Here is a 10,790-nt window from a genome sequence, read left to right on the forward strand (position 1 = left end):
AAAGAGAAAAAAAAAAAAAGAAAATTATACTTTATACAGGCATTTTATTTTTCTCCAAAAACCATATAACATACGAATGATGATAATGAGGCATATGCATGAAGATGGAGAATTTTACAGTGAAAGAATGCTGGAGAATGGCAGCGGAAGCCATTGAAGAGGAAGCCAGAAGAAAAAGAGCAAAAAGAGAAGCAATTTGCAGAGAATTATTATTGAGTTGAGATGGAAGAAGAAGAACCACAATATAGAGATATTTATAGATAAATTCGTCTAAAAATCTGCTTCTGCGGCTCATTGGAAATTAAAATTGGGGAATGGTTTTTGAATTTTCAAGTTTCTTCGTTATCTAAAACAGCTGAAAGAAAAAAGAAAATTATAACATCCCCAATTAAACCTAGTAACAGTGGATACGTAGAATATATATGTTAGAAATGTTGGTTGTTATCCAAGGAAAGCAAGCTAAAGCAGCCATTTTGACCTCTCACTCATAGAAGTTTAAACACTAATATATTTGACTTCATTTTTTCTTTTTTGAAAAGTATTATATTTGACTTCTTTTCACCCCATTTGACGTCAAAATGAATCCTCTATATATTTGGGAAAAAAATTAATTTGTATATATATCTTTAAATAAATTAAAACTCTAAATTAAATGTCAAAGAACAATACCTCCATAGTAACCAAGAGACTGTAACTTCGATTCTCTGCTTTCTAAATTTTTCTTTTTAAATAATAATTAGATTGAAAAAACTACTTTCTTCAAATAACTATTTTTCATGGTTTCTAAAAATTCGAAAACAACTAATATGATCACACTCCAACTGGCAATCAAGACATTGCTTCTCTTTGTAGGTTCAAATCTATATTTTTTATCAAACAGAGAAAATTTAATGCAAATTTAAAGACATTTGTTAAAAAATAAATTACAAAATAAAAATATTATTTGTAACTAAAAAACTGGTTTAAAAAAAATTTCAAAATTTCTTCCGGAAAAAAAATTCAAAATAATTATTAAACTAACTCTAACTTATTCTCACATTATTTAACTTTTAATAGTCTCGATGTAGCTCCACCACCGTTCTGAGCTACAGACTATTCCTACAGATCAACACGTGTCTTTTTAGTATGCTTTATCTTCACTCACATGCTTCCTAGTAAAGCAACTAGGAAGTTTCCCAACCCAAGATTGCTCCAAGTCAGGCCTAGGATTCAGAATCCGAATTTAGGCCTAGTCGCCTCGGCATTCCCTTGCGTCCCTTGCAATTTGGCTGCACCACCAGTTCTTACGATTGAGTTACCAAAAATGAAGGTACACCTTGTTAGTATAAACAGTAACTATCAATTCTTTTAACCTTTTATTGAACATGCTTACATAGTCTCATAATCTCTCTCATTCGGATGTGGTATTGGTTCATTCATGTATTCCTCCTCCCTAATCGGGCGTCACATTAAAGAGTTGGACATATGAATCTATATAAGAATGTAATTTTGACCCATCTTTAGGTTTTGTATAAAAAAAAACAAATTCTATAAATTAGTATAAAAGTTCGTAGTGAATGTTGAATATTTTGCATTTTTCTTAAAGGTTGGAAGTTGAATCTCCCTCCCACACATTTAATATACTGAAAAAAACAAAATAAATAAAAGAGCCAGTAGCACACGAAAAAAATTGCAAGCCAAAACAGTCTTAAAACTTTCCTTTAATTGGGTAGGAACTTTTATTTAAATATTTTATCTAGAAGACGACCCGTTGATGTAATGAATAATATTATTTAAGAAAGAAAACGTTGACATTTGTGTCTAGATATGTTTTAACATTTAATTTTCCACATAAACTATTTATTTTTTATTTATCATTTTTCTAAAATGTGAAATCTCCTCTATAATCGCTTAAAAGAAAAAAAAAAGGAAAAAAAAGGAATCATAACATTAAGAAGTTTAAAACTTTTTAGTACACGTATCTCTTATAAGCATTATTTAGGTGTTTTTGTTTGAGTCGTACGAGACGAAATTCTATATACGATTTTCAGAGAGGGTCCCCTCTATTTACCTACCTCAATAAAGTGTATGATTGGTTCTAAGAACGACTTGAAATTATTCAAGCGATTCTAGATGATATAACTAACAAATACGCTCCTCCATATTTTATTGTTCAGGAGGAATTATGTTTATTGGTTTTTTTGGTACAAAGTAGCTAGTATCTTTAATTTCTTCCTACTACGTTCGAAATACAATTTCCTTTTTCGTCTTTCTATATATATATATATATATATATTTAAAAAACACTAGTGAATTTTAAAAGCTATAGTATTGAATCCCATTTCATAACAATAAAATATGGTGGTAAATTTCTTAGCAATTAGTCTGTTTAATATTTTAATCCAAAGGATAATTGAACTCTTAGTACTCCTTTTATATAACATAACATATAAATAGTAAACAAAATTACACTACATTTGAAGCATTTATTTAATAAAAACTTTGATGAATGACGATAATTTATAAGTAAAAAGATGAAAATGAAAAAAAGGACAAAAATTTAACATCATGATCAAGATTGACTGTAATGTTAAATAAATCATTGTCAAACTTGATAAAGTTGTCAAATTTGACCACATATTATTGCAGCTAATTCATTGCTTGGTCTATAAGAAAATACATATATTATTTTTGTTTTTATTTTCTTCTTGTAAGAAAAATCGTATTATGCTTTATAGGAATCACATTATTAATATATTAAATTATTAATAACTATTAAAACATATTTAATTAGTCGACACGTTGCTAACCTTTTCCTTAAACGAGCATGTTTGCATTCTCATCATCATCTGTCATCTTCCATGTTTTAATTGTACAAAACTATATTAAAAAAAAAAAAAAACAAGGGTCATTTGATAATATTTCTGAGTTTTGGATTTTTAATTTTGAAAGTTATGTTTATTTAATAACATTTTTCTTTGTATTCTAATATCCTACTTCAAAATCGTTTTTTAAATCATAGCTAAATTTTGAAAATTGAAGTGTTGGATTTTTGTGTGGGTAGGACACTAACTTCTTGTAGCGTTGCAGTGGAATCTATGAAAACCAAGTTACGGTTGAGCACAAATGGAAAGATCTCACGATTCATCGTCTGAATTCTTTACCGAATTCTTCAAGTTGGGGAAGAATTTTGAGACAATCCAACACTCTCTTCCTTGTATTTTACAGAACACTCCTTGATTTTATTAAATCCTACCTAAAGCTTTTTTCTTTTTAGAAAAGATGGCTAATATTACGAATGCATTTTTTAAAAATAAAAAATTAGAAGGGTAGATATTATAAACTTAAATTTTAAAAACAGTAAATGCGATTTTTTGTTTTGTTTTAAATTTAAAAAGTTAGGTTGATTTCCTCTCCATTTCTATGATATGCTTTAATCAAATAACTATATTAATAAAATTTTAAAAGCAAATTAAACCTAATAAATAACCTTCTCTTAAAAATTTTAAAAATTTAAGTCTTCCAAAAAAAAAATCAATATATATTTGGACAAAAACTTTTTTTTTTTACAAGGGGACAAAAATAATTTCGAAACAACTAAATAGCATGGACCATATTGAAATTACTATATTGTAAATCGGTTAAAATTTTGTCGTTAAAAAAAAATCGTTGCTTTATCAAATTGACTTCATGACATCACAAAAAGATCATTTCAAACAATAGTTCAAATAATAATGTTCACCATTTTTTAACTTTGCTGTGACTATTATTTATTATTATTATTATTTTTTTAAGAAGATAAACCCATCCTCATTCATCCAAAGATTTTTTTTAGAATTTTCAATTCTATGATTTATCAAGAACAACTGTTTTGTATATTTTTTCTCTCTATTTCCTAAAAAAAGTAGTAAATATCTTATCAAAGGATTCAAACCTTATTAAATTTATGTTTTTTTGGGTATTATTTTATTATAGTTTTGGATTTCGTGTACGTCTGTGCTAGTGTGCTTTGGCAAAACATTTATAATAACAATTTTACCATAAGATGTTTCTTTCTTTTTTTTTTTTTACAACCACTGTATGATGTTGATGGAAGTCAAATAGGTATTATTTTAATTTGATCTGGTCTGTAAGTTTAGCACCGATATAGATTTTATAGTATAAAAAATTGACATAATATTTATGTAAAAAAAGATATAATATTAATATTAATATTGATAATTCTTGACTTATTTAAAAATATTGAAATACTTGTTTATTAATTTAAATATTTGTTATGAATTTTTTATTTTTATAATTTTTCTAAAAATATTTAACCACATTAAAATTTTATCTATATTTTTCTCTGGATTTAATATCGATTTTTAAGATTGGGCAAATTGCAAAAACCACTCATAAAGTATGATGATTGTTGCAATTTCACCCTTAAACTTTTAATTATAAAAATTGGACCCTTAAACTTTCTCAAGTAGAAAAATTAAACCCTTAAACTTATGTAAGTGAAAAAAAATTGTACCCATGAACTTTCAATGGTAAAAATTAAACCTTTAAACTTTCGTAAATGAAAAAATTGGACCATGGAACTTTCAATTTTAAAAATTAAACCATAAAAAAATAGAAGTTGAGCACTGGGCTGATGGAAATTGATAATGAAACTATGGAGAAATGAGAGTTGGTCCTATGGGCAATTTTCGTTCAAGGTTATTATCGTCAAGTACAAGAGAATTCTGAGAGGAATTTTTCTGATTAATCCATGGCGGAAAATCTATTCCTCAAAAGGCTGATATGAGTTTTTTCCATATCTCTGGACTCTGTCCTCCGAGAAAATTGACTCTCCCAATAACCTCCTTCAACCTGAGAGAAATCTGGGTGTTCCAAAATTTGTGAATGTCTAGAAACTCCAACCTCTCCAGATTTCGGAATGACCTCAACTCCTGACCAATGTTTGCGTTTCTTTCTCTCGATGTCTCCTTCAAGATCTTGGCACTCCAGATCTTGAAGAAATTGAAACACATAGATGTCGTCCACCAATTTCGAGAGACTTTGTAGACATCGGAGATTTTCCATTGGAGTAATGCGTTCTTATCTTACATGGCCCCAAATCCTCCCAACCCACAACACCTGTCCACTCTTTCCATTGTTGTTTACATATGTCTTCTCGCCGACCGGCATACAAAGTAGAGAAAGGGAGAGCAATGAAAGAGAAAGGATAACAATGTGACCGTAAAAAAAATGTTTTTAGTGTTTAATTTTTAAAGTTATAAATTTTAAGGTTGTAATTTTTTCAATTAGGAAAGTTTTGAGGTTTAATTTTTACAATTAAAAATTTTTGGGTATAAATTTTTCACTCATAAAAGTTTAAGGGTTCAATTTTCCTACTAGTTAAAATTTAAGTGTTTAATTTTTGCAATTGAAAGTTTAAGGGTACAATTGCAACAATGATTATATTTTAAGGGTGATTTTTGCAATTTGTCATTTAAAATTTTAACCTTCTCGTCCAAATAGTTGAAGAAACGAGAGTAGTTCCAGTTGAAGTGTAATTTTTTTTTCAGCTGTCGTCCAATGACAACTTGCGCAAGTGGACGACATGTCGTTTAAAGACTGTCGATTGTATCATTCACTGGACCTATGTAGCCCACATAAGAAGCCCATTCGAAATATTTGGGCTCCGGAAGTAATTCAGGCCGGCCCATTTGTCTCATTTCCTTCGGTTCAGTGCCTGTATGGTAAAACTTTCAATTCGATGGGCATTATCGGCATTGGATTTTAAACAGATTAGAGGGGCAATGGTCGAATTACCAAAATAGACTCACTACCGAACCAAAATAAATTCTGAATGATATGAAAATTTTGTTAACAAAAAGTCCAACTGTGCAGAATTCCACTGCATAAAATATCTATATTTCACTAAAAATTTACATGCAAGTGAATTCAACTTTGATTTTAAAGAAGGTAATTGATGCTATATTTGCTTAGTAATGTTTGGATTGAATATTACAAAAATAGGTTAGTAGTATAATTTTAAAGTTATTCAACATCTATGTTTTTAAGTTTTAAGAAATTTGAAAATTACTTATTAAGTAGTCAAGAATTGTTAATGATAACGAATTGGAAAAATCTATTCCTCCTGTATCTAAAATTAGTAGCAAAAAATTTGTTGTTGCTGCCATATAGTATTCATCTCGATTTGTAATAGATAAACATTCGCACTTTTTTTGCTTTAGGAGTTTGGAACGTGTGTCAGTCCAAGTATGATTAATCATTTTCTCGAATCAGATACTAATCATTGTATTTGTAGGATATTATCTCACAAACTAGCTAATTAGACGCGAGTCCCTGATCCTCAAACGAATTTTAAATTTCAACTACTCCTCTAAAATCTCAAATTAAATTAATCCTTTGAAAAAAAAATCTCAAATTAATTATTTCCAAAATTGATTAAAATGCAGTAAAATTTAGCCATAGAGCAAAATTAGAATAAAAAAAAGTGGGAATTGGCGAGTGAGGGGAGGAGGGTATTAAAGTAATTATGAAATGGACAGTTTGGTAATTGGGTGGGAATTGGGAAAGAATGAAATTCCGAAACATTTGCCCTATAAATTTTATTCGGTCGTCTTTGTTTCGTATTGAAACAAGAGCAGTTAAGTCAATAAAGTGACTGTGTTCCGTAGACGGTTGCCTTGCCGGTGAGAGTCCGGGATGGAGGGCACGGCCGTCGCCGAGGTCGATGCTACCGCCGCTGAAGGAGGAGTAGATGCATGTGATGCCGTTACTTCCGTTGCCGACTGCGGGAGCGGGGACGACGCAGTGCCGATCGTCGGTGAGGGAGAAGCAAGTGGTGGCCGTGGCGGCAAAGATAGAGTGAAGGGGCCTTGGTCTCCTGAAGAGGATGCGATACTCAGCCGCCTCGTGAGCAAGTTCGGGGCGAGGAATTGGAGCTTAATTGCTCGGGGAATCGCTGGGCGATCCGGAAAGTCTTGCCGCCTTAGGTGGTGTAATCAACTCGACCCTTCCGTGAAACGCAAGCCATTCACCGGTATTAGACTCTACCTCTGATCATTCATTGCTCGTCTGATTCTTTATTTCATTTGCGGGCCCGATTCTGAATGGTTGTTAGTGTTAAGCGTCTGGAGAGTTGAGTTATATGCTTTTTGATTTAAAATTAGATGTCTAATCTCAGTTGATTCTCCGTGATGATTATTTTTCTTTCTGGAGCCTAAATTGTTTTGTTGGACATTGCTCTTTTCCGTAATTTCTTTTTCGTCTAGTATAGTAGGATTATAATGTAATGCGATGCCATCATAAATATTAATGAAAATGACGTTTGTGTTTGTGGTCAAGTTCTATGCGAGGTAAAGTACACGAGTTGAACACGAACAAGTATGACGTGGATTTCTTATTTTGCTTTCTAATCTGGTAGTCGTCCTTATGAGCCAAATTTAGAGATTTGTAGTTCATTGTTGTGAAATTCAAAATTCTGTGTGAAGGTAGAAGTTTTCTTATATGATTCTCAAGCATTTAAGACTTTGGCACGAGACTTGTCTGATCTATGTTGCTTTCAAATATTTAACTGAAAAATAAAGGAATGTGAACCATATTATGTATTTAGATTGTCAGCCAAACAAATACAACTAAGCAAATAGCATATGGGACACACCTTTTCTCTCATAGCGTATGTGAATGTGCATTTTTCCTGTTTTTTTATTTGCACTGCGTATACCAGCTTCCATGGGTGGGTGAAAATATGCATTGTGTTAATTGATCTTGGTTATATCCTGTTTAAATGGTGGTCATTTATTAATATAATTGTGTAATTTTATTAGTAAAAGTGGTTTAAAGATATAATTATGTTCAGATGAGGAGGACAGGATCATTGTAGCAGCCCATGCCATACATGGAAATAAGTGGGCAGCAATTGCTAGACTTTTACCTGGGAGAACAGATAATGCTATAAAGAATCATTGGAATTCCACTTTACGGCGGCGATGCACAGAGCTTGAAAGAATCAAGTTAGAATCTGGGAACATGGTGGATGATGCTAGTTTAGAAAAAACCAAAGGATCATCTGAAGAAACCCTTTCATGTGGAGATGTCAATTCCTTTAAATCCTTGGAAGCGAGAGACGCCTGCTCACGGGAGCATATGGATGACCAATTTGAAGACAAAGTACCTATTGCTATTGAGGGTCAATTTAGTCATGAAGTCAAAGAACAGCCTACTCTTTTCAGGCCGGTGGCTCGAGTAAGTGCTTTTAGTGTATACAACCCTTTGGATGGGCAAGAGTCTTTGAGGGCATTTTTACGACCTGTTCCGATGCAAGGACCATTAGTTCAAGCATCAAAACCAGACGTTGAAGCTAGCAAATTGCTTGAAGGTGTCTATGGTGATCGATCAGTGCCCCATCAATGTGGCCATGGTTGTTGTGAGAGTCATAACCAGGGATCTCCTGTAGACTCTTTGTTAGGGCCAGAATTTGTAGACTTCTCAGATCCTCCACCATCCTTTCCCAGTTTTGAATTAGCTGCAATTGCAACTGACATAAGTAACCTTGCTTGGCTTAAGAGTGGATTGGAGAATGGCAGTGTTAGAGCAATGGGAGATTCGGCTGGGAGATTAAATGGTTGTCAGATGCAAATGGGGCGTTTATAAGAGACTTTTCACTTGGAAGTGGGGAATAATACGCTAGCCAGTAGCATATATGATTGATTTTGACAAGGATTGTTTATGCTATCCCTTCAGACTACAAGAATGGACCTGGATTTTATTTGTGGCATTGATGGAGGTGTTTTCTTGCACACAGGAGAAACTTTTGGAGTTTACTGGATCTGTACTTAGTGTTGTGATAAGTTAGTTTTACTCTTTACCAGCTGTACAGCTTGTCTCAGCTGCTAGGAATCGTGGATGAAAGGAGGGAAGTAAAGTAACCTCGTGTCTAAGTTTCCTAAGTCCTTTCTTTTTTTGTCTCTGACCACAGAATCTTTGTGGCATTGAGAGGGCTAAAACTTTGTCAGCAACATACTACCTGAAGTTTCTTGTATCATTCCAGCTGATGAACGTTCTTGGAAGCTGTTCCTGATGACTGTTCGATGGAAAGGTATGGTTCTCTTACCTCAGTTAGCTAGCATATGCTTGTTCTTAATTAGGCCTCTGAGATCTGGGATTCCGTGCAACCTTTTTATTTCATTTTATTTTATTTTAATGAATGTTGCTGATGTAAAACACAAATAACCTACTTCTTAAGATCTTGTGAGTGACGCAGTGCCTTCTCAACTCTGAAGCTTGTATGGACCTGAATTCAATATATATCTATATGGAATTTTGAAATAGTAAAACCCCACCCCACCCCACCAAAGAAAAAAGGAAAAAAGAAGGTGTGTGATGTGAAACACTGCCGATCGAAATGGTCAACTGCATTCTGCATTTTCACTCTCATAACTATAGGTACTTGAAGTGAATGTCTGTGATCGAATAAACCTGAAATGATATTCCCTCGAACTTATGTGATGTGAAAAGCATAACCACTTCTATAAAGTTCGAATGCATGTGTCCAGTCTGGTGCTCTGCTCCAATGGCTATGCATAGACACAACTCTATAGATTATCTTATTAATCTCAACTTGAAACGTCTTCCTTTTTTCTTCTCTTTTTTTAAATTTTAGAGATGCAGTATCAACAATCTTGGTTATTTGTAACTCATTCATTGGATATTTCCTCTCCCTCTTCCATCTCTTTTCCCCCTTTAATTTCCAACTCTCTGTTTCAGGGTGAATTGAAGCTACAGCCTTCGACGTGGTAGAGGTCCAGAGATAATTCTAACTGCTCGTTAGTTTTAATTTAGCATAACTATAAATCCTTTTTTATGTGATGGCTGATGATTGTCATTGGGATATAGGTTGTTATAATTTTTAAAAATTCTAATGTTCAATTTTGGAATAACACGATTGGTTATTTTATATTTTATCTGTCCATAATATAGGTAGTTTTCCATATGCGTTGACTTATCCAAATATATATCAATATTTAAACGTATGTTAATGAACAGAGCCTTATTCTATCCATATCCATGTGGAAAGGGTGGTTTACTGGTTTCTCTTTCCCTGATATTATTATAAACTCTTTCTTCATTGTCATCTGCTCCCTCGTTGATTCACCATAGCTGCATCAATGAAGGTTATGGCAAATACTTCTGTGGGATTTCAGTGTGTGCAGAAGTAGAAGTAAAAGAGTGAATATTTCTGATGTCTTATTGGAGAAACCCATGAAAACGAATCCCCATTTCAATGGTGGTGGGGTGTGAGCTGAGCAACAAGGTAAGATGATGGTCTCTGTTTGATGGTGTGATAGGAATGAAATGCATTGAAATATATGAGAATTAGATGTTTGAAGGTATTGAATTGTTATGCAGGAATAGAATATCTGGGAATTTGAAAAATATTTAGTTAAGATGTGAATTTTTCTGAATTTTACTGATTTGAGTCAGAATATTTGATAGAGATTCGAACTTTGGTCGAACATTTAACCAATTAAATTACGCTCAGATTTTCATGTTTCTTAGTATATATTTAAATATGTTTGGGTTGACATGTTTCTAGTCTTTTTAGTTGGTCTATTAGATAAAGAAACGAAGGGTTATGAATTATTGAAAGATACTATATTGGGGTGGAGATTCGAACTCTAGTCGAATATAGAACATAGGAATTCTGGTCGAACATAGGTACTTTAACCTATTAAATTATGCTTAGGTTGGCATATTTCGAGTCTCTTTTTAGTTTGTCCAAACGGTCTAGACAAAGAAATGAAGGCTTATGATTT

At 32.6% G+C, this 10,790-nt stretch overlaps 1 protein-coding gene across 1 annotated transcript; it reads left to right on the forward strand.

The window, feature by feature from the left end:
* The first annotated feature begins 6,588 nt into the window (after positions 1-6,588).
* Positions 6,589-9,967, forward strand: MYB1 (myb domain protein 1). Its single transcript, XM_022295872.2, has 3 exons — positions 6,589-7,015; positions 7,835-9,073; positions 9,742-9,967. Exons 1-2 carry the CDS (start codon positions 6,679-6,681, stop codon positions 8,626-8,628), a joined length of 1,131 nt encoding a protein of 376 aa, XP_022151564.1. The 5' UTR covers positions 6,589-6,678; the 3' UTR covers positions 8,629-9,073; positions 9,742-9,967.
* Positions 9,968-10,790: the final 823 nt, after the last annotated feature.

This window comes from Momordica charantia (genome assembly GCF_013281855.1).
Source record: "Momordica charantia cultivar OHB3-1 chromosome 1 unlocalized genomic scaffold, Mcharantia_2.0 BLBB01000001.1, whole genome shotgun sequence".
Classification (NCBI taxonomy): Eukaryota; Viridiplantae; Streptophyta; class Magnoliopsida; order Cucurbitales; family Cucurbitaceae; genus Momordica; species Momordica charantia.

What these genes read in the sequence shown, in the direction of transcription:
- MYB1 (XM_022295872.2), top strand. Translation starts at nt 6,679, where the DNA reads ATGGAGGGCACGGCCGTCGCCGAGGTCGATGCTACCGCCGCTGAAGGA. An exon ending in GAAACGCAAGCCATTCACCG is followed by an intron (nt 7,016 to 7,834) that starts GTATTAGACTCT and finishes AATTATGTTCAG; the next exon opens with ATGAGGAGGACAGGATCATT.